This window comes from Hippopotamus amphibius, chromosome 9 (assembly GCF_030028045.1).
Source record: "Hippopotamus amphibius kiboko isolate mHipAmp2 chromosome 9, mHipAmp2.hap2, whole genome shotgun sequence".
Taxonomy (NCBI): Eukaryota; Metazoa; Chordata; class Mammalia; order Artiodactyla; family Hippopotamidae; genus Hippopotamus; species Hippopotamus amphibius.
Window position 1 is genome coordinate 79,136,470 of NC_080194.1, and position 14,174 is coordinate 79,150,643.

Sequence of the window (14,174 nt, forward strand, 5' to 3'; positions counted from 1 at the left end):
GCTCACCCACCTCCTGCCACAGTGAGAGGAGTCCGCAGGGTCATGTCAGTCTCAGTCAACCTATTTTAAGCAACCACCTGGGATGCAAGGTACCTGTGCAAGGGGCTGCACTTGGCTTCCCTCCCAGGACCCTCCCACGATAGGTTATAAGCACCACCCGGACGTCCCGGAGGCTGCCAGCACATTTCCGCAGACACGTACTGCTGGCCGAGGCCGGTCAGCTGGTGAGGGACTCCCTAAACCCTCTGCCTTTTAGTTGCTTGACCCTCTCATCCTTCCCCTTCAACCTCGTCGCTGTCTTCAGCTGCCCCACCTAAAGAAGGACCTGCCGGGAAATGGGTGAGGCTTGTGGGGGGGCCCTAAGGAGGATCCAGAATTGCCTGCAGATCTATGAGTCCAAAGCGTCTGGGAGAACAGAAAGCTGACCCAGAGCCAACAGCTCCCACTGAAGGAAATAAACCGAAACTCTGCACACCTGGTCAAGGCAGGACAGAACGTTCCAGGGGCCTGACTCAGCGGACCGTGGGCACTGTCGGCCCAGGACCCGGTGGTTCTCTGCCAGCCAGGGTCCAGCTCCTGCAGGTTTCATGCCTGTGTCCCCTCCCAATTCCCAGCCCTGCCCTGGGCCCTGCCTGCCCAGCCCTCTGTGGCACTGGGACCATGCTACCTGCAACCAGAGTTTGTGGAGACAAGCCTCTTCTTTCTCGTATGAGGGGAAGGGGTTAGTGGATTTACATCCCTTCAATACTGGTCTGGGGGTGCTAACCTTGCCCCCAGAGGTGTAATGAAGCAGGAGGCTGGTGCCATCCTGCCGCTCTGAAAAGCTCAGCTCTTGTTACCACCTCCCAAACCCAGCCTGTCCCCGAGGACACAGCCCAGGGCTGAGCCCCTCCAGGAAGTGTCCAAGGAGCACCTTCGTCCACGGTCTTTCTCCCTGGTACCTCACCTCCCTCAGACCCTTGGCATCGGTGACACCCCCGGGCACAGCGGTCAGACAGGCAGCCCTAGGAGGGCAGGCTGCCCCAGTGTCCTCTTTGTACTGCTTCTCTCCCCACCCCTCTTCCCCTGACCCTGCCCAGGGTTACAACCTGCCTGACGGATTGCTTGAAGGACTTCTCTCTTCACAACCAGAATGAGGTCGCCCCCCCGAGGCAGGTGCCAGGACCCAGGGAACTTTCCAGACCTGTGTCCACCCCTAGAAGGGGAGAGGATGCTCAGTCCACACCCCAGGGACCTGCTGACAGCCCCCCACCCCCGCCCCAAGCTCTCTGGTGTTAGTTGGCCTGGTCACCTGCTATACCTGATAGGAGGCATCTAAGTTTAGACCCTCCAGGTCTCTTCCTCTCCCCGTCCTCAGTTAAATGCTCCCCCAGGGCACAACCTCTTTTGTAATTCCAAGCAGAGAATTTAACCTCAGATGGGCTCCAAGATTGTGTAACAGAGCAGCAGCCCCAAACCCAGCCAGTCTCTTTGATCCCACAAACTTCGAACCTGCCCTGTCCTTTTCGGTCAGAGACCCTCTTCCTGATCCAGCCACGCCCATCTTTCTCCTGCCCATCATCTGACTGCGGGCAGAAGTATCTGCCCGCAGGGACACAGCCAGGCAGCTTTCCCCAGAAGCTACACCAGAACGAAACCAAACAAGAAACTAAGACACAAGACGAAGAAACTAAGAAACAGGAAACTAAACAAGGCAGAGGTGAAGGCAGCACTGTGTAACTTCTTTTCATCCTTCTTGACTTTTCACTGAGCACACAATCCAATTTCACAGGCTAGTGCTTGATTAGTTAACTGACATTTTTGTTGAGGTCACTGTAAATTCAAATGCAGTTGTAAGAAATAATACCAAGATCCCCTGTACACTTTGTCCAGTTTCTCTCAATGGTAACATAAGACTATAACACCACAACATCGATATAACCCACAGATTTGATTCAGAGTTCCCATTTTACTTGCACTCATTTGTGTGTGACTCTTAAGTTCCATACAATTTAACCACTAGTGTATGTTCCTGTATCTACCAACAGTCAAGATTCTGACCTGTTCCAACACAAGGGTCCCTCCCGCAGCCTTTCTGCAACCACAGCCACCTCCCTCCTGCCCCCCAGTCACTAGCCTAAAATTGTCCTTCAAAAATGTTATATAAACGGGTCACTCAGCATAGAATCTTTGGGGATTACTGGCTTTTTTCACTCAGCAAAATTCCCCCAAGCATCGTGCGACGATGCTTTGCTCCTTTTTACTGCTGAGTAGTACTCCACGGTACCGCTTAGTCTTTTTTAACAGCTGCCTTGGTGGACCCAGGGATCTGCTGAAGTTAGTGGAAACGCCCCAAGCGCACCAGCCTCCGGGAATTGACTACATTCAGAAACACCTCTTCCACCTCTTCAGTAGCTCCCAGGAATGTTGACTCAGCTACAGATCTAGCTGTTTGGGAGAAAGCACTGAATACGCAAACAAGAAAGCCCCGTCCCCAGGGGAGGGTGCCTGGAGGCCCCAGTCCACAATTACAACCTACGCATGGACGTCAAAGGACGGGAGAGAGGAGAGAACTGCGGAACCGTGTTTTTGGAGTCAGAGTCTTAGAGCCCAGTTTAGACGTCATCGCATCTCCCATCCTCCCAGGGCCACCATTTCTGGGGGAAAGGGTACTTTCAGTTGGGGCCAGCGTTACAAAGTTCTCCCCTCCCCCGAGGGTGATCGGCATCACAACAGCCCCGCACATGAGCATTGCAATAGGACCAGCCTCATTCCTCCGGCTCAGGGCGGCTCTGAAATATTCCTCTGGGTCCGCTCTTTCTCTGGCTAAAATGTTCAACTCAACCGTTCAAAGTGTTTTCTGAACCTCTGGCCATCCGCACAGCAACCACATTCCCGTTAAGACAGGGAACCCAGAATTCAACAGCATAATCCAAACGGCGCCTGACCAGCAAGGTCCCCATGAGGGCTGTTCGTCAATTTCCTCCCTTGCCCCGATCCCTGCTTCCATTAATTGTCCAATAATACAATTAGCACACACAAATAATATAAATAAAATCATAATAATACAGAATGACAGATCCACTTGATGAAAGTTTACACAGCAATCAAGAACGGTTTTTCAAAGAGTAGGTAACAACATGGAAAAAGTTCCTAAAATACAATGTTAAGTGGAAAAAAAAAAAAAGTCAAAGAGTGGGACACTTCCCACGCTTCCAAACTCAGCCCAGGTGTTTCCTCTGAGATGCTCACAAGGAAAGCCCCTCCCCCACCATTTTAGTGGGGTGACAACATCCTCCCGTTTCCCTATCACCCCAAGCACACCCCCATCCCAGTCTCTCAGAGCCTCAAAGTCAACCATCTGCTCCTTAAGGATGGGGGAGGAGCGAGGGGGCCACACCTTGCTCCACAATCCTAGCATCGGTTAAGATTTGTAATAAATGTGTGATGAATTAATTCATTACAATCATGTCTTTAGCAGCAGAAGAGGAATAACATTATGATTCCATTTGGGGAAGAATATGTGTACACATATATATAGTACTATCCACATAAGTATTAGTTCATGCACAGAAGACTGTGGGAGAATAGAAACCAAACTATTTTTGGGGTTATAAAACCTGGGGGAGAGAATGTCAGAGGAATTCCACCATGTACATTTCTGTATTGCTCAACTTAAAAAAAAAAAAAATAGCCTTTTCCTAACTTTAATAATCAAAAAAAAGAAAGCAACTTTTTTTTTTTTAGAAAATATGTATACGTAATACTAAGTTATTTAAAATGCCTCTCTAGGGAGTTCCCTGGTGGTCCAGTGGTTAGGACTCCACGCTTTCACTACTGAGAGCCCGGGTTCGATCCCTGGTCGGGGAACTAAGATCCCGCATGCCTCCCAGTGTGACCGAAAAAAAAAAAAGGATAACCAAATATAAATATCAGGGAGGGGGAAATTTTTTTACTTTACATTTTAGGGAGCCACATTACATGCCTGGCTTCGTCAACTCAAAATTCTGCATCTGCTGTGGTGCCCTGCTTGCTCCTCGGACTCCTCACATGCCAGCCGTGGGAGGGTGGAGGTTCTGCGTATGCCGTCAGGGTGGGGCTCTTACTCCTAACACAGCCGGACACAGTGCTGTTCTCGGCAGCCTCTCCTGCAGGTAGCCCAGGTCCTTCTGACTCATGATTAAGTCACCCAAGGTACTGGTCTTTCCCTCCCAGTAGGGTGTCATCCACCAAGCTGATAAGCAAACCTCCAAGACCTCATCAGAGTTGTTACTAAATAAGAAATGACACAGGAGACAATCAGGGGCAGCCCCGAGGCCACCCTCCTAAGTGACTTGGATGTACGAGGGGACCTTCTTAGGCATAGCTGCTTAGCCAGACACCACCCTCCAGACGCGACTCTCCTCCAGCCCCCCGTCCTCCACTGTACCCAGCAGACAGGAGGCGGATACACCGTCCAGAACATAAACTGTATGGGTACAATGACACACAAGATAAAACCCATGCACGTGGCAAAGCCTGGAAAGAGGCATGCAAAATGTAAGCGACCTGCTTATTCCCGTTATGATTTTTAATCGTGTGTAAAATAAACAAAGCTACATTTTTCAAAGCCTTGTTGAAATTCCATCTCCAGCTGGTCTCCTGGTCTATCAGGTGAGTAACCTCATCAAAAGGGGAAACCAGGTGTGAGAGGTCTTTAGTGTTGGCGCCTGGGGCTCAGCACTCTGTTTACCGACGTGTTCTAGGATTTGCTGTGGATGTGCATTAATCACCCTGTCTTTGGAATACACCTGTATAATGGCTTTGTGGTTAAGGCTGTAGTCTCCTCCTCCTCCTTTTTTTTTTTTTTATTAATTAATTTACTTGGCTGCATCAGATCATAGTTGCGGCATGAGGGATCGTCAGTTACGGCATGTGGGATCTAGTTCCCTGACCAGGAATCGAACCCTGGCCCCTTGCATTGGGAGCGTGGAGTCTTAGCCACTGGACCACCCAGGAAGTCCGAAGGCTTGGAACTCACACAAATCTACGTTTGAACTCTTGCTCTGCCTCTAAGTGCCTTTGGGCCATTATGCAAACCTTTTGCGTCTCAGTATCGCCACCTGTAACTGAGGAGTTTTTCTTGTACAGTTGCTGTTAGCATAAAGAAAGAGTGAGTTGAAGTGCTCATATTTAGTGATGGGTAGCAATAACTGCCATCATATTCTTCTCCACCTTTTCACCATCATTACCACCAACTCAGAGAGACAAAGGATCCAAGATTCTGACCAGTTAGCCAACTATCACAAGGATTCTAAAGACTCTATTGCTAAGCCTGGACAGAAAAAGCAAATTCTGAAAAAATGAGATTCTAAGACAGAACTTTCAGTGGGAATGTGCTTTCAGAAAAGTTCTTCTCGGGACTTCCCTGATGGTCCCGTGGTTAAGACTCCACGCTCCCGATGCATGGGGTCCGGGTTTGATCCCTGGTCAAGGAACTAGATCCCACATGCTGCAACTAAAGGTCCTGCATGCTGCAACTAAGACCCGGTGCAGCCAAATAAATAAATAAATATTTTTTAACAAAGAGGAAGAGGCACTTCCCTGGTGGCACAGTGGTTAAGAATCCACCTGCCAATTGCAGGGGACATGGGTTCGATCCCTGGTCCGGGAAGATCCCACATGCCGCAGAGCAACTAAGCCCGTGCACCACAACTACTGAGCCTGAGTGCTACAACTACTGAAGCCCGAGTGCCTAGAGCTCATGCTCTGCAACAAGAGAAGCTCACACACCACAACAAAGAATAGCCCCCACTCGCTGCAACTAGAGAAAGCCCACATGCAGCAACGAAGACCCAACACAGCCAATAAAAATATTTTTTTTTTAAAAAAGAAAAAAGAAAAATTCTTAGCAAATAAAAAAGAGGACTTGTTGCCTGTGAAGCCCAAACACCCTTCTCACGACTGCCAGCCAGGGTGAGAATTCCATGAGAATCTCAGAAGTTTCCGTTTCCCACTCCTGTACTACCATGGTTATTATAAATGTGCCAAGTTCCAGGCATCTCAGAAAATCCCAAGAAGAGAGATCCATTTTCTTACCAAATCAAACCAACCCTTACCCTAAGTAATTCATCCCTCCCTGAGCCCACTGGGATGCCAGCCCAATCTTGCCCTGCAGCGGTCTAAGCAGAATATCACAAAGCCAGACTGCCTGGGTTCACATCCAGATCCCACTACTGTTTTGCTCTGTGACCTTAGGCAAGTTACTTAGCTTCTCTGTGCTCCGCTTTCCTCACCTATAAAAGGATAATAATAGTACTTACTCTAAGAAGTATAATATCAATACACGGTACATGCTCAATAAACTCAGCGATGATTATTAGTATTCTAAACACTCCAGTAGCCTGTGAGCAAGGTCAGATGTGCACAAGGTCAGAAGCCACATCTTTAGGACCTGGGCTCCTTGGGGGCTTGTCACACCTTCACTCCTCTTGCAAGAACAGACTTTCTCTGTGAGGAGCGACAGGAGCCAACAGCCTGGGCAGAACTGCAGGCCAGAGAAGGAGCTGGGAGCAGGGGAACTCCAGAACCAGGGCAGCCACAGGCCACAGCTGGCAGTGAGAGGCCCAGGTTGGGGAGGCTGTGATGACATGCGCCCCCACTAAGGAGCTGGCTCTGAGCAGACCCAACTCCAGGCGATTCCCGGGGTAGCAGGTGATGTGGGCTTCTGCCTTGAGCAGCTGTCAACCTAGTGTTGTCTTCTCTTACCCTCAGTTTTCCCGTGTCCTAAATGAGGGCCATGGATTTCCAGGTCTTCCAGGGGCCGAAGTGGAGGAAAGGGTATGTAAGGCCCACAGGCTTCCTGTCCACTCACAGCACAGGGGTCTCAGTCTTAGTTCCCGCAGGTTGTTAATTCCCCTGCTCTCTCCCCAACCCTGCACACACCTCCCAGCACAGGGCCTTCCCCTTCCGGGAGAGGTCAGCACAGGTTCAAAGAACCAAGAAAGAAGGAAGTGCCTGCAGTTCTGTTTTGTGTGGTGGGGGGGAGACAGGGATGAGTAGCTGGTCTCAGTACCCACTTCCCTTTCACAGGAAGGGCTTCCTCACAGAACCCAAGTAAAGGGAGAGCAATGAAAACTGGAAGAGGGCTTCCATCACTGGGCTGCTGCTCCCCAGCACTCCTGGAAGACATTCCCTGTGTTCAGCAGGCGGCCACACATCGGTGCTGTTAGCATCCCCACATCCTGGGTTCTCAGCCTCTTCCGGTGCATGCTGCTGATATGACATCACCTTACAGTTTGTCTCGAGGCTTTTCCAACTCAGAAATTCAAACTGTGTGATTTGTACACCAGGCTGTGACTTACAAAGGGCTTTCATGCAAAGTATAACTTCTAATCTTTGCAAGAAACCTGCAATATACATATCATCCCCATTTTATAGCCGCAGAAACTGAGGCATGGAAAGATTAGGTAACATCTCTGAGATCACCTGGAGGGAAAGCGGTGGCACCAGGTCTTGGCTCTACGTTGGACACTCCTGTCACCACATCACAGATGGCTTTGGCCACAATTCACCCACCCTGGCCCTTCAAGCCTGGGTTAGACTCCCCTCCTAAGTGGCCCCCAGACTTCCCCAGAACCCAGTCCTTATCATGCAGAACTCAACTCCCTGCATCTTACATTATACTGGGCATTCCCTGCAGGCAGGGACTGTGTGACTGGGCTCTTTCTCAGCGCTATTGCCCAGAACCTGGCACATGCTCTGTCGATGGGCACCTGACAAACATCTATTATGTGGATGAGTAAATGTTTGACCAATTAATGACCAATTAACAAAGAGATGAGACCCTGAATAGCCAGAGCTGCACAGCCTGGCCCCTAGTACATATGATTTTGATCCCACCACATCTGACTTCTCAATCCAGGTCTCTGCATGCCAAGGAGATACAGAGTCTTACCCGGGGCAACACTGACTTGAGAAGGAACCAACAGCTCCTTCAAAGCAGCTTCCTAGCCACCATCAAAGGTCCAGCAGGGGCCAAGATACCCAGTGAGGCAGGCTCCCCCATTCTCATTAACAGCCATAATAATTGGCATCTGTGCCCCTGCTCTCACGCAGGCAGGGCTCACACAGTCCCCAGACATGACGTGTACGTCAGGGTTCCGGAGACGCTGGGCTCCGGAGACACTGGCGAACACAGAGGTGGCCACTTCCACTAAATAGGAATGGGTGGAGGTGGGGCAGGAGGTGGGGGCCAGAGTCATCAGCCTTGGGAAGGATGCAGCCAGATACAAGCACCATCAAACAGAACCCTTCTCCATCCACGCAGGGATGGAAGTGGCCAGAAGCAAGGAACTCAAAAGCCACAGGGCCCACCCTGTGGGGCCCGGCACAACCTCACCAGGCTCTGCTGGTGCACAGGACAAACCCAGGGGCAGCAGATGCCCCTGCCGGTCAGAAGACAAGTCAAGGCAGAGTCTGCAGACCCTGACTGCAAACACTGCAGGGTGATCCAGGGACTGAGAGCTCTGGGAAAGCCTGGAGTGGGGAGGCACATTTGAAGACTTCCTGGAGAAACAGAAATGAGCTTTGGACACAGCAGGCCACTTCCTTCAGGACAGTGAGTCACGTCTAATTTTCACTCACACAACTCTCAACATGGCTCTCAAGAGTGTAAGCTCCTTAAGGGAAACCACCATATCTTATGTGCCTTTGAGAGCCTTCCCTGCAACAGTGCCTGGCCCAGGACGAGATACAGAATGGGATCAATGGAGCTCGGCAGGAGAAAAGACAGAGTGACCCACCCTGTCTGTCAGGGAGAATGGCAGAATCAGAGTGGAAGGGTGGCTAATGGATGAGCTTCACAGAAGGTGAGAAATGAGCAGGAACCAAGGGGGAAGGAAGCAAGGGCTGACAGGAGCTCAGAGGACGGCGTGGAGCACTAGCAGTGAGAGGCGACTCCAGGAAGACCCAGCTCTCCCAGTGTCAGCAAGAGATGGTCCCAGGAAGGGAAGGGAGGAAGAACAAGCACCTTGGAGGGAGGGAAGAAAAACAGCCCTGAAATAACAAAACACCGAGCAGGCAGGAGTCGAGAGCCCCAGTAGGCAATTATCAGGGACTCACAAACATGGCAATTATGGAAAGGAACTAGAAGCCACGGAAGCCGTCCACCCGGCTGCACCTGCCTCCAGCAGGGAGGACGCTCAGTGGCAACACAGACCCCTACCTCCAGACTGGCTGCTGAGTCCACACGTCCTCCCGCACAGGAGGCGGAAAAGTGGAGAAAACAAGTGTGCCCAGCCTCAGCGGCTATTTGTGGTTCAGGCAACCACGGCATCCCCAGAATCTGGTCTTCTGCAAGCTCCCTCATCAGGATGCCACTTGGAGAAAGGGACTGATTTGAGAGACCTCCAAAATCTGGGCCTGACATAGGAGCAACGGCCACAGTGCAGGGCAACAGAGGAGCTCATTGGCCCCAGGATCGCCGCAGAAAGGGAGAAACAGACCATCCTTTGCTCCCTCCTGAAACAGCCCCTGCCTGTCAGCGCCCACTCAGTGTGCTGATCTTCCAGGACACTGGGGTCCCCGCTGGCAGAGAGGTGGAGGCCCGGCTGCTAGTCTCACCTGGGCACTGCCACCTAGGTGTGTCCATCAGTAAAGCAGCTAACAACCCACCCCCGGCTCTCTACGGTAAGATTTAACGTTTTTAATAAGATTTCGCTGTTCTTTCTGCCAAACGAGAGCTTCTTGCTTCAGTGTCTCCAAAAGGCTCAAGACACAGGTTTCCACATCCTTTCCCATACAGTCACCTTCCCAAAGGGCTCTGTCCCCCTCGGAGAAGCCCAGGCAAGCCCCACCTTGGAGTCCTAAGCTCCAGGCTCTGTGGCAACCGAAGCTCTGGTCTCCCAGTTGCCCTCCGCACAGGTCCTCAAATGCCTTCTCATCAGCAAAACAAAAACCAAGGACGCTAGGACTCCAAAGTCCCCTGGAAACTTCCCTTCCCCAGCCCAAAACACCCACTCGGAGCCTGCGCCGCTGTGTCCTTTCCAATGTGCACCAACAGCGTGGACTTCATCAGGGACCGGGACGAGCCCCCTTCCAGGCCAGGGAAAGGGCCGAAGGGCAGGAGAGCCGGGGGAGAGGACCGCGGGGCCGTCAGCACTGGGGCAGGCGCCGCGGGGCTGGAACCCAAGGTCCGGCCGAGCGCCCGCCGAGCAGGAAATTCCACCTGTCGGGTCGGCGCCGCGGCCACAAACCGGCAGCGGAGCGGCTCCCTCGACCGCGAGAAGCGAGGCGCTGCCCGGCCCCCGGGGCCCCCGGCCCGCCGGTCCCCCGCCTCCCCCGGCCCCCGACCCCCGCGCGTCCCGCCCCGACGCTGCCCGCGCCGCCCGCACTCGCCCACCTCGGGCCGCAAGGTGTACTTGAGTCCCGCGCCGAGGCCGCCGGGGCCGCCTGCGCTCCTGCGCGCCCGCTCGCTCTTCATGGTCCTTGAGGCCGCGGGGCTCAGGCCATTGCCGCGGGGCCGGGGCCGGGGCGCGGGGCGCGGGGCGGGCCTGGTTCCGGTCTCAGGCCCGGCGCGGCTGCAGCCGAGGCTCTACCCGGCCCTTCCTGTCGCGCGCAGGTAGTTTCAGGGTGTGGCTCCCGGGTCGCCCCGCCCGCCGCGCCGCCGCACCTTCCCGGGCCCGCGCCCTCCCCGCCCCGCCCCCGCCCCCACCCCCGCCCCGCCGGGCTCGGGGCCGCGTTCTCCCCTCGGGAACCGGCAAGCGAGGCCACCGCCGGAAGCGGGTGGAGGAGCCAGGTGGCGACCGGACTCGTGGTGGCCCTCGGCCCGCACTGTGCCCCGCACGGAACAGGCCCGCGGGAAGGACCGAAAAACAACGGCGAAACTTCCGCTGGAAGACAGCCTCCCAGCCGCCTCCTAGAGGCCCGCCGTGATTTCCCTCTCTCACGCCTGCATCTTCAGCCTCCCCACTTTGCTCCACATCCACGTCTGGGTTATAACCCTTCCAAACCCCAACAAAACTCAGAACCGCCCCTGGCCCAGCCTCCCGCTCCAGCCACTGCCCTCCTCTCCCTCCGGGCCAGCAGCTCCTCTTCTGCTGCCAGGAGGACCGCGCTGTGGCTGCGTCCAGCTCCCCCTGAGCTCCTCAACCTAGTGCCCTCTTACCTGTTCCCAGCCTCCATCACCCACTTGCAGCATCCGATACCGATTGATCCCGTCCTCAAATGCCCACCGTCCCTGGCTTCTGGTCCTACTTTCTGGCCCCTAAATGTCAGGATTCCCAAAACTATCTCCTCAGCCTCCTACTTTTTTTCTCTACACTTTCTTGGCAACTCATCTTGTGGCTTGAGGAGGTACATCTACCTTCCTAGCACTGATATCAGGAAGAAGTGCCAGTCAGGCGTTCACAATTGGTTGGGAACGTCTCCATTTGTGTTCTACTGGCATTACATAGTCAACAATTATTGAGCACATACTATATGCTAAGCACTGTTCTTGGTGCTGGGAAATAAGAGTAAACAAAATAAAACCCCCTGCTTTGCAATCAGCAAGCCCCAAACTTTCTTACCAAACTTGCCCATCTTGCAACTGTTTTCTCCAGTTACAATATTATCATTCTCCTAGACTCAAAACCTTAGAATCATCTCTGACTCCACGCCGCCTTGCTTCTCATACCTAATTTGTTCCAGACCTGAGCAAGTCTTTCTCTTTGGTAATGTTGTGTACCACCCTCCTCCCCATTCAGAAGACCCCACTTCAAGCCCTTATCACCCTTTTCCTGGATGAGTATAAGAAGCAAATGGAGAATGCGCCCACCGTGTCCATGGAGAGAGGCTGAGGTGGCCGAGCTCCAGCCTGAGGCACCGAGCGCTGCGGCAACAAGGATGTGGCTTGTTAGTACAGGCCACCGTCCGGGCTGTGAGCAGGAAGCAGCTGCAGCCAATCCAGGCCGCCCTCATCCTGACAGCTTCAGCAGTAAACAAGATAAAACAACTTCTTAAAGATAAGCCTGAACAGGTGGGTGTGAAAGTTGGTGTCCAAACCAGGGGTTGTAATGGCCTTCCCTGCACTCTAGAATATGCAAAGACAGAAGGAAACTCTGATGAAGAGGTTGTTCAAGATGGAGTCAGCGTGTTCATCGAGAAGAAAGCACAGTGAACACTTTTAGGAACAGAAATGGACTATGTTGAAGATCAATTGTTGGTGTACAATAACCCAGATCTCAAAGGAACATGTGGCTGAGGAGAAAGCTTTAGTCTTTGACTCCTCAGGACGACTCGGGCTGTTGGTCCCAGGAGAGCTGTGGAAGCTCTAAGGCTTATTGAAGAAATCATGTGACTGTCATGTGCTTAAAGTTTGTAATGTCTGGCTGCCTTACAAGCAAAGTAAAGTGATGCATTTTGGGAAAAAAAAAAGAGAGAGAGAAGAAGCGAACGGATCTCCTGCCTCCAGTTTGCCAGCCTCTGACCTCACCTACACATGGCGATCAGGTTACTCACCCTAAACCACGGCATCTTTCAAATCCTCAGTGTCTCCTGGATCAAATCTGACCTCCTCACCTGGCTGTCACAGTGTTACCTGTCTTCCTTGGCAAACTTGCCTCCCAGCACTCCTACCAGGACCCCCTTCTCTGCAGCTAGACTTCCCCACGTTTGCATCTTTCCTAATGCTTCACACCCACTGGGAAGCCCTTCTCCTTCATATGCATCTCTGCACATTGAGACAAAGTCACCTGCACAATACTAGTCATTCATGTTCTTCACCAGATATTTCTAGCTCTCTGCCCTCTGGGCACAGGCTAGGGTTTGACGTTAGGTGTGGCCCTCTGGCTAGCTGTGGGCAGGGAAATGGCAAAAGACAAATAATACATACCTCTTCCAGGTAGGAGCACGAAGAGGCAATGCACAATCCCCATGCCCTCTTTCCCTGGCTAGGTGGTCCTGGAAGTACATGTTGAAATAAGACAAGACCCCCATCATCCGGCAACCCTACGTGGCTACAGTGAGACTCTTGCTGATATGCATTTGATATTTAGCATCAAGGAGAAGTAAGGTGGACTTCCCTGGTGGCACAGTGGTTAAGAATTCGCCTGCCAATTCAGGGGACATGGGTTCCATCCTTGGTCTGGGAAGATCCCACATGCCTCGGAGCAACTAAGTCCGTGCTCCACAACTACTGAGCCCATGCACTGCAACTACTGAAGCCCATGTGCTCTCTAGGGTCTGCGTGCTGCAACTACTGAAGCCCATGCACCTAGATCCTGTGCTCCACAATAAGAGAAGCCCTGGCACTGAGAAGCCCCTGCTCGCCACAACTAGAGAAAGCCCGCATGCAGCCACAAAGACCTAATGCAGACAAAAATAATTAAAAAAAAAAAAAAAAAAAAGAAGAAGTAAGCTTTGGGAATGTTAAGCTTCTAAGAGTTGAGGTTTACTTGTTACTGCAACAAATCTAGCCCATCCTGATTGATATACTACCTCCTCTATGCGATTTTGCTTCCCTCTAACCCAGAACTAGGTCTGTTTGTACCTCTATCATGGAATTTGTCACCTTTTCTTTGCATTTCCGTCAGTGTCTTATGCAACTTTGAGTCCTCAAGGCCTAGCACACTGACTGACACAGTAAATCATGTCCATTGAATAAGTAGAAAATAAGTCTGCCCCCTTCTAGCATATGAAGCACTCCAAAGCTAAATAGAAGATACCAGAAAATAATTTTCTGCATATTGGGACAAAGTCACCTATGGAACTTTGTAGGTACTACCTTGGTACTACAGTCACCAATGACACAATACCCTTCAATTAGGGTAGATGATTGCAAGTAGTCTAGATCCAAAGTAACATAAAGGAGAGACACTCATGGGCACTAAAACCTGCTGCCCTGCTACAACAGGAGTGTCTCATATGGTTTCCCAGGTTCTAGAGCATCCTCTTCTGCCTCATGGAGCTGTGAATGCCTTGCACGTAGAGGGCACTCAGTGCTGTCATTTCAATGCAAAGCACATGCCGTGCATTTACTGCAAATCCGGTAGTAATTCCAGTAAAAGAGGAAGCAATGCAGGCCAAGACCCTTCCCGTGACATGCAGTCATGTCAACTTACTGAGTGCACACCATGTGTGTGACAGAAGTGTAACCACATGTCCTTACATTATACCCATTTGGTTTAATCCTCATAAAAGTATGATATGTGGGGTAAGTGCTTTTATTCCTAAAT

General features: G+C 52.0%; 1 protein-coding gene and 1 pseudogene across 3 annotated transcripts in view; one reads left to right on the top strand and one right to left on the bottom strand.

Annotated features, from left to right (window-relative positions):
* The window catches only part of ST14 (ST14 transmembrane serine protease matriptase), a 43,463-nt gene extending 32,870 nt beyond the window's left edge, over positions 1 to 10,593 (bottom strand). For 2 of the 3 annotated variants that reach the window (XM_057749697.1, XM_057749696.1), the window contains exon 1: positions 10,361 to 10,593. In XM_057749697.1, the coding sequence (XP_057605680.1) occupies positions 10,361 to 10,441 (81 nt within the window). In that variant the 5' untranslated portion in view covers positions 10,442 to 10,593. The remainder of the gene's footprint in view (positions 1 to 10,360) is intronic. The other variant, XM_057749698.1, reaches the window with a different exon arrangement.
* On the top strand, positions 10,440 to 12,223 carry LOC130860915 (iron-sulfur cluster assembly 1 homolog, mitochondrial-like; annotated as a pseudogene).
* The last annotated feature ends 1,951 nt before the right edge of the window (positions 12,224 to 14,174 follow it).